At 46.8% G+C, this 17,329-nt stretch overlaps 1 protein-coding gene across 2 annotated transcripts in view; it reads right to left on the bottom strand.

Annotated features, from left to right (window-relative positions):
- ALPK3 (alpha kinase 3) overlaps window positions 1–17,329 on the bottom strand; it is a 1,254,386-nt gene that overhangs the window by 245,222 nt on the left and 991,835 nt on the right. For both annotated transcript variants that reach the window (XM_085643685.1, XM_085643684.1), the window contains one exon: window positions 12,037–12,164. In XM_085643685.1, coding sequence (XP_085499811.1) covers window positions 12,037–12,164 — 128 coding nt within the window. The remainder of the gene's footprint in view (window positions 1–12,036; window positions 12,165–17,329) is intronic.

Below are 17,329 nucleotides of genomic sequence, written 5' to 3'. Positions count from 1 at the left end.
CGAGCCATGCCGGCCGCCCCTGCCTGCAGCTCCCCACAACATTAAAAAAATGCTTAGTGGGGCCCCTGCATCTCCACAAGCATGCAAGAGTGCCTTCACTAGGGGATTTTGGGTTGCTCCTTCCTAGAAGCAGGAAATAATAAAGAAGCGGGTCCTGCAGCTAATTTATCACTAATTTAAAACAAAAATAATTTGAGGTGTAGCAGTGCCCAAACAGGACACCCAGTCCTCTTTTTTGGGAGGAGGTGGTGGGGCGAGCCTCAGGACTTCCCTGCCAGTACCCATCACAGGTGCCTGCAATTTTTAATGCTTAGAAATATTGGGGAAGGGGGCATGCATCTTTAGGTTCCTGGTTTTCTTTAATTAAGGGGAGGGGGACTTGCAGCCCCCCTCCCTGAGCCTCTATGGACCCCAGATACGCCATCCCTCTGGCTGCTTTCCTAAGTTAAGGAAAGGGGGAATGCAGGTCCCCTCCTTGAGCCTTTAGGACCCTGGGTACTCTATCCACAAGAAGTTTTTTTAAGTGGAGGGGTGTGTGCCCCCCCTCTCCCTGAGTCAACAGTGGCCCTGGGAATCCTATACCCCTGAGCCTTAGTTGGGTGCCCTTGTGCAAAACCAGGGCATCCATAAAAGAAACTAGTCAAAAAGTAGCACCTTTTTAGAACGTTTTGTCAAATGGGGCTAAAGTTAACAGCAACACAATAACAGCTTTTTCTATGGAACCGCTGACCTAATTATAGCTACCCAGTGGCAACCGTCACTGCATAATATATACGGGCTTCGGCAAAACGCCTTCCACTGTGCTTATCTTACATTCATGGTGGCTCTTTTATATATATATATATATATATATATATATATATATATATATATATATATATATATATATATATATATATATATATATATATATATATATATATACACACACATATGTCTAGTTCATGTCATTTCTTGCTTTCCACAGCCCCTAAGCAACTAAAACATTAATGTAATTTCCACTATGGAGTATTTTTGAGTCAATTTTCCAACTCCATCACTGCAGTGTGTGTAAGCCCTATAACAGACAGAAAGTTGAACATATTCACACTGTGGAATTTTTTATATCCATTTTCCAACTCCACCTCCACAATACACACAGATCTGATGATACTATAAACATTATATATCACATTTCAATGTTATCCTTGGTAAATATACATTTTCCAGAATACGCAAAAGTTCACCAGTGATAGTTAGCCGAGCTAAATATAACTTGTGCCCCCACCATGCACTGCTTATGAACATACATATTACACCACTCATGACATGTTCTATGACATCCTTTATGACATCGCTGATGTTAAAAACTACAAAACGGATTTACACCAAATCACAAAAAGCACAGGCTAGCTTCCTGCGAAATGTGGTGTAATTTCGTACTTAAAGAAGTCCATGGAAAATGCATGGGGATTTTGTGTTTCGAACCCCCCTTTGATCTCAGCCCCGCTTGACAGATCACCCTGAAACTTTCGATGTGTAAACTAGTCAAAAAGTAGCACCTTTATGGAACGTTTTGTGCAGATACGTCAAATGGGGCCAAAGATATTAGCCACACAATAATAGCTTTCCTGATAGAACAGCTGACTTAAATTCAACTGCTACAACAAGGTGATGGATGGAATGCTTGAATTAACAGTCCAACATGAACTGCCACGCAAGGTCTTCCCTAAAAAAGAATACAAGCAACCTTGGTCCAGTTTCACCCTTATTATAGACTCTTCAACCAGGTATAGGTTGATTCTAGTGGCACAGTGGGCACTGGACCCATGTCTGGGCATACCCGTTGCACTCAGGGCATCAACCGCAAGAACAACAAGGTGATGAATGGAATGCTTTAATTAATCTCAGCCACTGGCAATCACTCCTAACACCTAGGACTGGGGTCACCTTGGCAGTTTGAGCTGCATTGTTTCCATAGGAAACAGGGTCAAGACTGATTTTCATATCTCCTGAGGCGGAAGCCGGGAGCCACAGGCAACGAGCACTCTAATTTTAATCTTTGAGAGTCACGACAGTAATTACTTTGTTTTTTAAAATCAAAGGAAAATCACGAGTGAATGTGTGTGTGTTGAACTAAAGAACCTCACCGTTCCTCATTTCAAGCCTCCTGCCCACAGCCTCGCAGCAGATCTTAGCGCTGCCGAGGACACTCTATCGATTCTAACATTGCCGCCATTTCCCGCCGCACCCTAAGGCCACGCCCACTTTTACGAGGCCACGCCCCTGGACTATAAAAGACGCGAAAACCCAGCGTCCTGACAGAAGTTCATATCTCCTGATGCGGAAGCCGGGAGCCACAGGCAACGAGCACTCTAATTTTAATCTTTGAGAGTCACAACAGTAATTACTTTGTTTTTTAAAATCGAAAGGAAAATCACGAGTGAATGTGTGTGTGTTGAACTAAAGAACCTCACCGTTCCTCATTTCAAGCCTCCTGCCCACAGCCTCGCAGCAGATCTTAGCACTGCCGAGGACACTCTATCGATTCTAACATTGCCGCCATTTCCCGCCGCACGCTAAGGCCACGCCCACGTTTACGAGGCCACGCCCCTCTCCCCCGTCAGCCTCCCACTATAAATTATGTGTATATCTCGGACGCGCAGCGGGCGAGCGCAGTGGGCGCGAGGATTGCGCGCCGAAGGCGCGCCTAAGGCAAGCCCGTCTGCGCCCGTCCGCGCCAGCTCCGGGCCTAGGGCCAACCATAATGTTAGTCCTCATCCCGCTCAGAGACTAACCTGGACCAGATCACAGCTCCTAGACCTAGGTAAGACATCCTGCTCATCTCCCACCTCCTGCAACCTCCCCCTACCCAGCCCTTTCCTGCACAAATGCCTAAATTGCCCTTTCTCCCTATGCCCCGACTGGACTCGCCTCCGCAAACCCGCAACCAATAAGCCCCCTCCGGCAAAAACCTATTTCATGGGTTTAGCGAACTGCCGCTCCCTATCCTGTCACGCCAATGACATCTGGCTTCTACTGTCCTCCACATCCTGGGATGCATTATTCTTAACTGAGACCTGGACTAAAGACTCCTCCAACCCAGACATCGCCCTAGCTATACCAACCGGTTACAGCTTTACCGGACTAAGCCGTGAAGGCACCAAAACGGGTGGAGGAATCGCTGTGATCCTAAAGAATCACCTGAAAATTACATCCAGGAAAATCTCTAACATCAAGCCTATAGAAGCTCTATACTTCTCAATCACAGACTCCTCCACAGCCATCTCCTCAGGGATCTTATAACCCCCCGAACACTCCCCAACCTGCCATTTCAGAGTTATTGGCAATCACGGCAGATCTCTCTCTTAAACATCCCCACTTCATGGTATTAGGAGATTTCAACCATCATATGGACGTAAGCAACTGCAACCGCGCCTCTCAGCTCCTGGAATCTATGCAAAATTTAAATATGTCACAAAAGGTTATAGGCCCCTCTCATTCCGCAGGACACACCCTCGACCTCATTTTTTCGAACTGCGAGAATCTTAAAACCCTCCCCCCCTTACCTTTAACTTGGTCTGACCATCACTTAATACCTTTCGAGGTCCCCTTGGCCCAAATTGTCAAACAGGAGTCCGCCATTAGAACACAAGGCAGGAAATGGCACAAGCTCTCATTAACTACCTTAGAGCAAAAATACCTCAACAGTCTAAACCCCCTACTGGACGATCTCGACGTAGCGGTACGTATATTTGACAACGACCTTACGTCCGCCATAGAGAAAATTGCCCCTTTACAAACCCTTACCTCCCGCAGACAAAAACCTTCTGCCCCATGGTTCACTCAAGATCTCAGGGCATACAGAAGCAAGTGCAAAAAGATGGAACGACTTTGGAGGCAGCACTATGACCCGGAAGCCAAGGCCCTTTACCAACAAGGCCTTAAAGAGTTTCGCAAACTCAAACGCAACTCCATGTGCACCTACTTTTCAGATACTATTGCCAAGGCAAAAAACTCGACCAAGTCCCTTTTTAATATAGTAAAAGATTTCACTCATCCCAGTGCATTGTCCTCCCCTGTTCCTATGTTCCAAGCCCGGAGTGAAAAACTTTCAAACTTCTTTGAAGAAAAAATTGCTAATATTGCGGCAACTATCCTTCAGAATGGCCCCAACATTACCGAAGACCCCGCCTCTAACTGCAATCATGAATTCACAGCATTCCAACCACTAACTAAGGAACTTGCCCTGAAGATTTTTCTGGAATGTAAATCAGGCTCTCCCCTGGACCCAGCCCCGGCATTAATTATGAATGAAATCGCCCCCCTAATCATCAATCCCCTTCTCGAAATCTGGAACTCCCCTTTAATCTCCGGTGTTGTGCCCTCCGCCTGGAAACATGCATTACTAATCCCAATCCAAAAAAAAACAGGCTTAGACCCTTCCTGCCTAAACAACTACAGGCCGATCTCACTTTTACCCAAACCCGCCAAAGTACTTGAGAAAGCTGTTCAAAAACAACTATCACACTACCTAGAAACAAACTCCCTGCTCCACGATACCCAATCGGGTTTCAAACCGGACTACATGTCAGAGTCCGACCCTCCACGAATCGAATCCGGCCCGAGGTGACATTACGAACCCTTCTTTACCATTTCAGCCCCTGGATTGGGAGACCGCCTCAGCAGGACCGATACAACTACCTGTTGCGGGCCACTGGCCCTTTAAGACCGAGGAGGAATCTCCCGTGACGAGCGTTTGGGGGCGGAGCCACGGAGCGCCTTTGCCCGATAAAGATTGGCCAACTGGAGAGGAAGAGGGAAGTATCCCGAAGGAGGCAGGCGTGGGACGAGCGGAGGAGAAGACAGAGAGAGACCCGAAGAGCGAGCAGACGACCGTAGAACCGAAGACCGGCAAGCCAGGAGGCCAACGATCCGGCTCTTCGCCCAGCCACTCCCCAGGGGGGACATGGCTCACCCAGGTGCGGCACCGCTTGCGAGGGCCGTGGGAGGCGGGGAGGGAGTCCGGAAAGCCGGGGTAGAGGAACGCCTGCTTCGGCGCAGCACACGCGCGATACAGAGAAGAAAAGCAGCCCCAAACTCCCTGTGTTGGTGACGGACGCCCCCCTCACAGACTCCCATTAATAGTAGCCGGGTGGAAAGCCTCCTCACCCCCTTTTCCCTGACACGACTGAAAGAGGCCGAATCACTGACACGTGTCTCCTTTCTTTTGTTTCCTTAATGCCTGGGAGCCCAAGCTGATAACCAAGCTTTAAACCGGACGAGCTGTCCTAGAAGAGAAAGAGCACATGGTGGAGAAACCTGTTTGCTGTGCGAGGGCTTTACTGGAAGAAATGACTATGTTTTTGGTCACAAAATAAATAATACCTCACATACAAACAGTCGCTGTTGGGTCACTTCTTCAGCCGTCGACATATGGTGGAGAATGCGGGCACCTTGACCTCTTGCACCTAAGTCCCCATGGAGAATCTAATACAGCACATCGTCGAGGGCCAGAAGAAGCTCGAATGGGCTGTGGAGCGTCAACTGACCTCCGCTCAGGCCGATAGAGACACATTCAAGGACCTTATGAAGGCTCAGATGGAGACCCTGATAAAAGTAGTGGAAGACCCGGCCACAACCTCTACGGGCCAGAGGCTATCCAAGGGGGTGTCCGCCCTTTCCACAGTATCCTTACAGAAATACGTACCCGGAGAAGATCCGGACGCGTTCTTATTGAATTTCGAGAGGGCTGCCCGGGCCTCAGGCTGGCCTGTAAGCAAATGGCCGTTCTTTTTGGCTCCTCTCTTGACAGGGGAAGCACAGGCAGCCTATCAGGTGGCAAATGCTGGCGGGGTCACCCCATATGAAGATGTCAAGACCCTCATTCTAGACCACTTAGGTATGGACACGGAAGCCTACAGACTACGGTTCCGGAAGGAAAAGGGAACCCCTGCAGACACTCCAAAAACCCTATACTATAAGCTGAAGCTAGCAGCAGAGAAGTGGTTAAAACCAGCAGAATGGTCAAAAGAGGAGGTCATGGGGGCGGTGATATTGGAACAATTTCTGGACGCTCTACCCTTTTCAACGCAAAGGTGGTTGCGACAACATGCAAACCTCACTGCTGAACAAGCAGTGGAACTAGCAACCGCCTTTTCTTGCGCACAGCCTCGGACCTCTCCTTGGGAACCTGAAAAGCCGAGGCCAGCTCCTGCCCCTAGAAAACCCCTACGGCCTATCAAGGAACCGGAAAGAATACGACCCCAAAGAAGCGATCCTCCTTTTAGAGCCCCCCAGTGCTTTGATTGTGGGGAGTGGGGCCATATGGCTCGCTTTTGTCCACGTAAGAAAACAGAAGAGCCGATGGACGTTAGTTACCTTCCTCAGAACCTCATGTACACAGCTGAGATGGGAACCTCCTTTTATGTAAGTTTATGTCTGAATGGGGTACAAGTCAAGGCTCTTCTCGACTCGGGTTGTCGACAATCCGTGATACGGGCTTCCCTCGTGTCCCCTTTCCAACTTCTCCCTGGCAGGAAGGTCCTCATCCGCTGTGTACACGGAGACGTCCGTCCCTATCCGGTAGCACGGGTTACCTTGCAACCAAGAAGAGGGGTTCCTTCGTCAGTGGTAGTTGGGGTCTTGGACACTCTACCCGAAAAATTGATCATAGGTACCGACAATCCTGCCTTTCTCTCGTTTTTTCAACAGGTACTACGAGGGAAAAGGGCAACGTCCTCAAACTCTCCCGTCTCTGGTGCACTCTTAACACAAGAACCATGGGTGTCTGATAGGGACTTCCATTGGGCACAAAGCAACGACGCCTCCCTCACGCATGCTTGGTCGGAAGCCCGACAACCCACAAACCGGTCCTACCCTAAATTCCAAATCAACAACGATTTGTTGTATAGGCTACCGGGACCCGGCGAGCACCCTCAGCTCTTGGTCCCTCAAGACTTTCGGGAACAAATACTATTCTTCGCACATTCCCACCTCCTTGCCGGTCACATGGGGGCTGAGAAAACCACACAAGGACTCCTACGACTTTTCTACTGGCCCGGTATATACGCACAAACCAAGAAATACTGCAGTGAATGTCCCATATGTCAGAAAACGAATCCCTATACACCCCCACAGGCCCCTCTACAACCTCTGCCTATAATAGGACAACCCTTTGACAGGGTGGGGGTGGACCTCATCGGGCCCCTTCCCCGAAGGGATTTCAGTACGTGCTGGTACTGGTAGACTACTGTACCCGTTTCCCTGATGCATTTCCCCTTCGAGCCCCCACTACCACAAACATCTCGGACAAACTAATAGAATACTTCTCTAGGGTGGGATTCCCTCGCCAAATCCTAACAGATCAAGGCACCCCGTTTGTCTCCAAGATGATGGCCCAAATATGCAAGACCCTAGATGTACGACATATAAAAACCTCGGTCTACCATCCTCAAACCGATGGCCTAGTAGAAAGGTATAATGGGACCCTGAAACTCACATTAAAAAAGCTCTTGTCTGGGGAGGGAAAGGATTGGGACCGCCTGCTTCCCCTTGCCCTTTTTGTTATCCGGGGTCAAGTACAGAGCAGTTTAGGGTGTTCTTCGTTTGAGCTACTGTACGGGAGACAACCCCGAACACTTCTTGAAATGACCAGGGAAGCCTGGGAGAAAGGACAAAATGATACCCAGGACATGCTAGAGTACACCCAGCAACTGCGGGCGAAAATAGGTAAACTTCGAGACTTAGCCCACGCCAAATTGGATAGAAAACAGGCCCTGCAGAAACAACAGTACGACAAAGGGAAAAAGCTACGAACCCTGCAGGTGGGAGACTGGGTCTTAGTCCATATACCCTCCTCCCTTTCTTCCGTTAGGACGGAATGGAAAGGTCCCTTTGAGGTCATTAAAACTCTGGGAGCCACCACCTGTCAAGTCCGCCTAGGTCCAAAAAAGATTCAGACGTACCACATAAATCTCTTAAAGAAATGGCTGGGACCCCCACCAATACCCAACCAGCTGGTACAGACCTTAACCCCGGACCCCTGCACTCTATCTCACCTACCTATTAACGAGAGCTTAACCCCACACCAAAGGGAGGAGTTATTGCAAACATTAACCAACTTCCAAACCCTTTTTTCAGACCAACCTGGGAAAACCAACCTTATCGAACACAGTATCGAGACCTAGGCAGGGAAGACAGTAAAACAAAGGCCATATCGGCTTCCCGCCTCCCGAAAACAAGCTGTTTCCGAGGAAATACGACAGATGTTACAAATGGGAATCATCCGTCCCTCAACAAGTAACTGGAATTCTCCCATAGTTCTGGTGCCAAAACCCGACGGTTCGATCCGGTTTTGCATTGACTTGAGACAAGTAAATGCCATATCAAAACTGGACGCGTACCCCATACCCAGAGTGGATGATCTTGTAGAGCGACTGGGGGAGGCTCGATATATAACCACACTGGACTTGACCAAAGGTTATTGGCAGGTACCATTACGGTCCTCGGATCAGGAAAAGACCGCCTTCTCCACACCTGACGGTCTTTTCGAGTTCACAGTCCTCCCCTTTGGGTTACACGGGGCACCAGCCACCTTTCAGAGGTTGATGAACACCATACTGAAACCTCATCAAGCCTTTTCCTCCGCATACCTCGACGATATTGTCATCCATAGTCCCACTTGGGAACGTCATCTAGAGGACATACGCGAGGTATTAGGCTCCCTCCAACAGGCTGGTCTACATGTCAATGCAAAGAAGTCCCGAGCCGCTTTCCATAGAGTACGATACCTGGGGTTCGTTATAGGCGATGGGTGCATCGAACCCCAGGACGAAAAGATCAGAGCCATACAACAAGCCCCCTTACCAACAACAAAAAAGGAAGTTCGAGCGTTTCTGGGCTTGCTAGGCTACTACCGTAGGTTCATTCCCCATTATGCAGAAATTTCAACTCCCCTTACGGACCTCCTACAGAAAAACACTCCGAAAGCTGCCCTGTCCACCCCCTCCCTTGCTGTGCGAACGGCCATTAAAGAATTAAAACGGGCCATCACTAGCCACCCCGTCCTCATCTCCCCGGACCACTCCCGACCCTTTGTCCTCCAGACAGACGCCTCAGACGTTGGGATAGGAGCTGTGTTATCCCAAACCACCAGGGAGGGGGTCGAAAAACCTGTCCTGTTCATCAGTAGAAAGTTGTTTCCGAGGGAACGGGCCTACCCCATAATCGAGAAGGAATGTCTTGCCATAAAATGGGCCGTAGACAAACTCCAATATTACCTGGAGGGTACCCATTTCCTCCTCTATACGGACCATGCACCCTTAGTGTGGATGAGCAGGAACAAGGGTAACAACCCGCGTATCATGAGATGGTTCTTGTCCCTCCAGCCTTATTCCTTTGAGGTGCATCACCGTAAGGGACTCCTCAATGCCAACGCTGACTTTCTCTCGCGCATGCCTGTCGTCCCCGACCGGGACGAATCTGGGGTAGGGGTGTGTCAGAGTCCGACCCTCCACGAATCGAATCCGGCCCGAGGTGACATTACGAACCCTTCTTTACCATTTCAGCCCCTGGATTGGGAGACCGCCTCAGCAGGACCGATACAACTACCTGTTGCGGGCCGCTGGCCCTTTAAGACCGAGGAGGAATCTCCTGTGACGAGCGTTTGGGGGCGGAGCCACGGAGCGCCTTTGCCCGATAAAGATTGGCCAACTGGAGAGGAAGAGGGAAGTATCCCGAAGGAGGCAGGCGTGGGACGAGCGGAGGAGAAGACAGAGAGAGACCCGAAGAGCGAGCAGACGACCGTAGAACCGAAGACCGGCAAGCCAGGAGGCCAACAATCCGGCTCTTCGCCCAGCCACTCCCCAGGGGGGACGTGGCTCACCCAGGTGCGGCAGCGCTTGCGAGGGCCGTGGGAGGCGGGGAGGGAGTCCGGAAAGCCGGGGTAGAGGAACGCCTGCTTCGGCGCAGCACACGCGCGATACAGAGAAGAAAAGCAGCCCCAAACTCCCTGTGTTGGTGACGGACCCCCCCCTCACAGACTCCCATTAATAGTAGCCGGGTGGAAAGCCTCCTCACCCCCTTTTCCCTGACACGACTGTAAGAGGCCGAATCACTGACACGTGTCTCCTTTCTTTTGTTTCCTTAATGCCTGGGAGCCCAAGCTGATAACCAAGCTTTACACCGGACGAGCTGTCCTAGAAGAGAAAGAGCACATGGTGGAGAAACCTGTTTGCTGTGCGAGGGCTTTACTGGAAGAAATGACTATGTTTTTGGTCACAAAATAAATAATACCTCACATACAAACAGTCGCTGTTGGGTCACTTCTTCAGCCGTCGACACTACAGTACTGAATCGGCTCTACTCGAAGTTTCCGAGTCGATCCGAGAATGCACGGATAGGGGAGAGGAGACCATGCTGGTCCTCCTCGACCTATCCGCGGCATTTGACACCATCTCTCATGACAAACTACTGACTCGCCTACAAGAGATAGGTATCGGTGGACCTCCCCTCTCATGGGTAAAATCTTTTCTCACGAACAGAACCCAACAAGTTATGTTGGGACCCTTTCTCTCCTCCAGAAAACCACTGATCTGGGGCGTTCCGCAGGGCTCCTCCTTTTCAATGTGTACCTCCTTCCTCTGGCAAAAGTTTTTGAATCCTGTGGCGTCAAAGTAACCTTCTACGCTGACGACACCCAACTGGTGTTCTCTTTCAAAGACCACTCTGAAAAATCATTCGACAACTTTTGCCACTGCATGCTGAATATCGCCTCATGGATGTCTGCAAATAATCTAAAACTCAATACAGATAAGACAGATGTCTTATTCTTCAATCAGGAAACTCCCTTACCCTCCAATCTCTGGTGGCCGTCTGAACTCAACCCTCCTCCGGAACCAGTCCAAGCTGCCCGAAACCTAGGCTTCCAATTCGACACCTCCCTCTCTTGTAAAACCAAAGTCAACAAAGCCACCTCAGCCTGTTTCGGGAAGCTACGAATGTTAAAAAAATCATCCCCTTTCTACCGCTGGACTCTCGAAAAATAGTAGTCCATGCCCTCATCACCTCCCACCTGGACTACGCTAACAGCCTGTATGTAGGTGCTCCTACCTACATCATTAACCAACTACAGAGAGTCCAAAACGCAGCAGCCAGGCTGATATGCAATATCCCTTACCGCCATTCCATCTCACCCCACTTAATCAAACTCCACTGGCTCCCAATCAGACTGCGCATCCAATTTAAAGCCTTAACTCTGGCTTTTAGAGCTCTCAATGACCGAGGCCCCACATACCTACGGCGCAGATTGAGGTTTTCACAAGCCCCACGAAACCTCAGATCTAACCATCTCCGCCTCATGGTATGCCCCCGTTATCGTCTTGCACGCACGGGAGGAAGGGCCCTTGCAGTTGCTACATCCAAACTCTGGAACCAACTGCCCACAGAGTTAAGATTTCTGACATCAGAACCCCTATTCCGAAAAAAACTGAAGACCTGTTTTTTTCCCCAGATCTAATACTAAAATCCACCTCTCACACTCCCCTTACTCCTTAGAGATTATGTCTTCAGCGCCGGGACACCTCCGTCGGAGGTAGCTGTGCGCTCTACAAAATACTAAATAAATAAATATGTCTTGGTCCAAACTGAGGTGGCATGGTGAGCAAATGAACAATGGTTGGAGTGCTACCCTGAGCTATTCCCAGTGGTTAGACTTATTGTAAAGAGCCTCCCATCACTTTTTGGGTATATCATGTCAGGTGCTATACCTCAAGTCAATTTTTACACCAGCTTCTTAGAGCTAAGCATTGAGTGCTTGATAAAGCTACAAAGATTATTAAGGAGAGTAGGGAGGCAACCATCCCTCACAGTGTCTTAGCGGGGGACACCTGTAATCTTTTCTTTTACATTTTTAGGCTGTCCCTGCCATAGCAAGGATGGGGGATAAAAGCCCTAAACCTATTCAGAAAAAGAGGCCTATTCTTTCTGCATACAGTACATCGGTAGAGCGATTATGCATGAATGAACGTTAATGAAGAGCAAAAAGAGAGCACTTACCTTCAGCACTTAGAAGAAAGTCTGTTGAATCTGTCCCATATTTATTCTTGATTGTGCACTGATAGACACCACAGTCATTTTTGGAGGCTTGAACAATGGCCAGTGCAACTTGGCCTTCATCACCAGCACTGTGGGAAAAGAAGACAACACATTACATTTTATTCTGAAAAACAAGGTTACAGGCAATTGGCCTTCTTACTACATTATCATCACAGTTATTTACCGAGGCAAACAAGTGCAGGGAAACCTAGAAATGGGTAGCATAGATAAAGGTTTAGAATACAGTGTAGTCGGAAGGTTGCACTTTTTTCTCCTTGGGATTAATTATCCAAACCTGTTCAGCAAACCAGGTTAAAAGTATGAAAGCATTCTCTGTTTCATGAAGACTATAATCTTTTATTTGTGGATAATCATTGCATTAAATTTCCAACATTATGTATGGGTTTTACTTGTACCCAACATGTTATGTCTATGTGAGTAACTCTGGAAATCAAATAAAAATGTCTACATTTCCTTTTCTTGGTATAACTTTGTAAGGGCCATTAAGTTGTTGTTGTATAAGCTTTATTTCAATAACTTGTGTCATAAAAGCTAAAAAAAGAGCCAATTACAATTTAAAAAAGGTATAAAAGTAGACAATTCGTTCAGTAGCTGTTACAATAACATACATACAGAGATTATTCATTTAGATTCATGGCTACAGTAAAGGAGCAATATAAAATTCAGCAAATCAGTATTAAGAGACAATTGGCATAGCATTACCATGTTAGAAAGTACTTAAAATGGTGTAAAAGGGGAAGGAAGAGCGTCCCAGTATTGTCACACTTAGAGCCTTCTTGGTTAGACCTAATACCCAGCAGTCGTTTTGGTTGCCCTTTCAACCCTCTCAGGACAAATTACCGAGTGATTATGTACAATAAAGTGCATATGCTTAACAACTATGGAAACATGGAGTGCCAACCTATGAACCATTGGGCAACTGACTATAGAAGTCATCCTGCTGGTTTCTGTGATGCTCCTATCTGAGCCTTCTTTCTGATAATACACGTGTGGTTTAAGAACTTGGCCACTCCACAGGCAAAGAGTAGTCTAGGATCCGATTTTAAAATGCGCAAAGCGTCTCGATGGTTCTGTGTGCCCAGTTGCCGGCAAATCGGTTTTAGCCATTTGGACCTGGGTTTGGCATTAGCCGAGCAGACAAACATGACATGAGCAACGGACTCCATTAAGTTGTTTTTGATAAGGAAGGCACCGTTCGAAACCTTAAATTTCAATTAATGATGTTACCATAACTTCAGACTGATAGGAAATTCTTTGAAGCAAATATGGAGTTGAAAATTTGGCCTGCATCAGGTGATGAGCTAGTGGTAAATGAGTGCTAAAGGTATGGGATAAGCCTGTGGTCTGATGGGGATCACGATTATCAAATACACTTTTCTAGCATATGCTTCTGTTCTGTAAATGTGTCATGATATTATGATAATCAAGATCATGCAAAAACACATTCAGTTATTGATTAGTTATTGATTGTGTAATTTAGAAGTTATTCCAGGGATGAAACATTACTATTGTTCGCCTTCATAATTTCATTACTTTATTTATGTTTGACTAGTGCATTTAGGCTTCTTTATTTAAGTTTTAGGTTCCCTAACACAAGGCCAGACTCCATTTTGTGACCACCTGTTAAGTTACTTGTCTAGCTCAGGTTCACATACTGCATCTTCCTATCTTTCGAGGAACTAGTGAAAGTGTCAAATCATTCCAACAATGACCCTGAAAAATATCTAAGGAGACATAAGTCTAATACAAGTTCCCTGTTATCTATGATTCAAGGTCAGACAATGAATGCTTAAGTAAACGTGAAGTCTGATTTGATGTCCGTTTGTCATGCTGGTTCATTAAAAGTTTTCTTGAACCGTCATACTGGTTATATCTGGAAGAAGTTGGAATTTCTGCAATGTAGGTCAAAGGTCAGTAGTCATTCCTATAAAACTTAATGCAGTAACCACTGATTGAGAGAGAATCATCCCCCAGGGCATAGATACAGACGAAGATCCAAATTCGTACAGCACCAGATGCTACCTTAACTGAACAAGGCTCCAGCAAGACTCTACAAGGCTCTGCAAAGCATATTGACTTCGCTGTCCGGTGCCAGGATTGTGTTCTCACACAGACACAATCTCCTTGCCCATGTGCTCGAAATAGCTGGCAAGCAATACCATACAGACAGCAAATTCTGTTGTCCAAGGTATGCGCACCACCTCTGAAACTCAAAAAAATAGCATTATTATTTATGTATCTGCTAGAACTAGCCTAGCGCCTAGAGATAGCACAGTGAGCGAGGGGGTTAATGACTACAACTTGTAATGTTACAAATTCTCCCTGTTGTTCTCACTGTTCATGAAACTTTTTTGCTTCTTTTCATTCTTATTTTCTGTGATGTTACTTACTTACTTACTTATGCCTACGACCCCTCCTGGGGTACAGACGATCAATCAGGACTCTCCAGCCATCTCTTTCCTTGGCTTTTCTTTCAATCTGACTCCAGGTGTAACCCATCTCCTTGCAGTCAGCCTTGAGGCCTTGACGCCAGGTGTTTCTTGGTCTTCCCCTTTTTTTTCTCCCTTGAGTGGTCTAGGTGAGGGCTTCCCTGGTGGTGTTTGATGTGGACTTGCGGAGGGTGTGACCTATTTAACATCAGCGTCTTTCATGATTTCTACATGAGCAGGGAGTTGGAAAGTGTCTGCCATAGGTCATCGTTGTTGATGGTGTCTGGTCAGCAGATTTTCCTTAGACAGTTGTTAAAGAAGGGTGGTCACTGTTGTCCCCCAAGTTTCTGCTCTATACAGAAGGGCTGATTTTACGTTGGCGTTAAAAAGCCTGTCCTTGGTTTGCAGCGTTAGGTTCTTGGAGCTCCAGACCTACTTTAGCTGAATGAAGGCAGCCCTTGCTTTGACAATTCTTGCTTTGACGTTGTTGTCTGTGCCACCCTGCTTGTCTATGACACTGCCCAGGTAGGTAAAGGCATAAACCTCTGCCAGTGCATCGCCTGTAAGAGTGACTGCAATAGTACTGGCGGTGTTAGCCTTCAGGATCTTGGTTTTTCCCTTGTTTATGTTGTGGCCAAGTTATGCTGATGTGTCTGCCTCTTTGTTGGTCTTCTCTTCATCTGCAGATGGTTAGGGGAGAGTAGGGCCAGGTCATCTGCCAGTCCAGGTCGTTGAGCTGCTTCCAAGGTGTCCATTGGATCTCATTACTTTTCCTTGCTGTGGATGTCTCATGATCCAGTCTTTGGCCAACGGGAAGAGAAAAGACGAGCGCAAACAACCCTGACAGACTCCGGTCCTCACTTCGAAGGCTTCAGTGAGTTGTCCTTCATGAATTAACTTGCAGGTCTTTCCCTCGTAAGAAATAAGATGATTCTTATGAGTTTATCTGGCACACCATAGTGGCGGAGGAGTTTTCAAAGTGTCTCTCTGTCCACGTTGTCGAATGCCTTCTCATAGTTGATGAAGTTGACAATGAGGGGGGAGTTCCATTACATCGGCCGCTCAATGATGATGCACAGTGTTGCAATCTGGTGTGTGCAGGATCTATCTGTCTACTATACAAGTGTATGCTATGTTATGATTATTTCTATGCAACACATACAACAAGATTTCTTGGCATTGGAATAACCTAAATTATAGCCAATGCAAAAAAAAAGGTTATGTAGGAAATATAAATCTTTTCAGTTGTTTTGTATGCTGAATAATAGAGGCTGAAGAATGGATGGCGATGGGAATACAACTCTAACATTTTTGCAGTAGCCAAAGAAAAGGCATGGTCAACAAAAGTGCCCATTCTGGGGACTTTCAAAAGGAATAAGTTGTTAAACCTAAGGCGAAGAGGGGCTTTAGAACATTAACATTAGATAGCCGTGAAATCACTACATTTTTGGTGGACTGTCCACTGGATAATAACTACAGGTTTAAATGATATAATATGATAGATTGTTATAAATGGTGCAAATACCCAGAGGTGTCTTGGCAGTCACTGCAACTGTTCTGGAAGATCTTAAGATGGAAGGCCCTTACTAGTTTACAAACAGCCAAGATTTTAAAGCCTTCTAAAAAGAAGGCAATTGGTCATGGATTTCACATTTAGAGGTAGGCTATTCCATAGTTTGGCAGTACAGACAATTAAACTTCTGCCTCCCCAGGAGGAACGCCTAAATTTAGGAACCCTGAAATTTTTGGAAGAGGTAGACAGGAGCGTCCTCGTAGGAATTTACCATTTAAAGCTATGTTTAAGATAGTCCGGGCCCATATCACGAAGGGCCTTGTAAGTGATGCAAAGGGCCTTAAAGGCAATGTATTTCCTGACTGGTAGCCAGTGTAGCTTAAGTACGGCTTGCAGTGCCGATTTAAACTTGGGGATATCTAAACGTATGCGGGCTGCTTCATTCTGCAGTCTGAAGTTTATTCAGCAATTGCTGCTGTATATTCAAAGAAAGGGCATTGCAGTAGTCTAATTTAGAGAAAGTGGGGAACAGCACTACAGTCTTCTGCAATTCAAAAGGATTACATGGGAGAACGTTTCTTGTTATCCTTAAAGTATTGAATGAGGACGAGATGACTGTTAATTTGATCTCCGAAGGTAAGCTTGCCATCAAACACAACACAAAGATTTCTTACCTTCTTTAAAGGGGTTGGGAGAGTTCCCTGCTCTTGTAGCCACCAGGAGGGGAGCCAGAGAGATGTCGTTACTGAATAGGAGGACCTCAGTCTTCCCAGAATTTACCTTAAGGCAGTTGCCCTTCATCCACGTGCCTACTTACAGTATACAGTTATGGAATCTTGTAGCTGTATCATTACTGTTATATTTTTATGTCTTGTGTCACCACCATTACTTCCTCAAGCTCGTACTAGGGATGTAGAATGCGAGGCTACAGACAGTACTCTTGGAAATAGGAGCTGACAGTTGATGGTGAGATGGCAGCTTGTCAAGGGTGGTTACTTGTAGCTTATTAAACTACCTTTATTTCCCCATATCTGAATGACTTTTTTTAATTATTTTTTTAAATATTATTATTATTTTTTGAAAGAACAACAAAACCTCCAGCAGGTGCATCTCACATGTTATCCTTCCAGTACAGTAAGAAACAATTACATTTCGTAAGGATACAGAATTTGCGCCATTACACTTCTTCGTCATGCCCTTGAGGTACCTTCCCTCTCCCACTTTAGGTGAATACCAAGTTCCCCAAATATCCGTGTATACAACATAGTGAGCCATCCGCCATTATATAGCT

Source organism: Triturus cristatus, chromosome 3_1, assembly GCF_964204655.1.
Source record: "Triturus cristatus chromosome 3_1, aTriCri1.1, whole genome shotgun sequence".
Taxonomy (NCBI): domain Eukaryota; kingdom Metazoa; phylum Chordata; class Amphibia; order Caudata; family Salamandridae; genus Triturus; species Triturus cristatus.
Note: the sequence above shows the minus strand (reverse complement) of the source record. Positions and strands in the feature narration are given on the sequence as shown.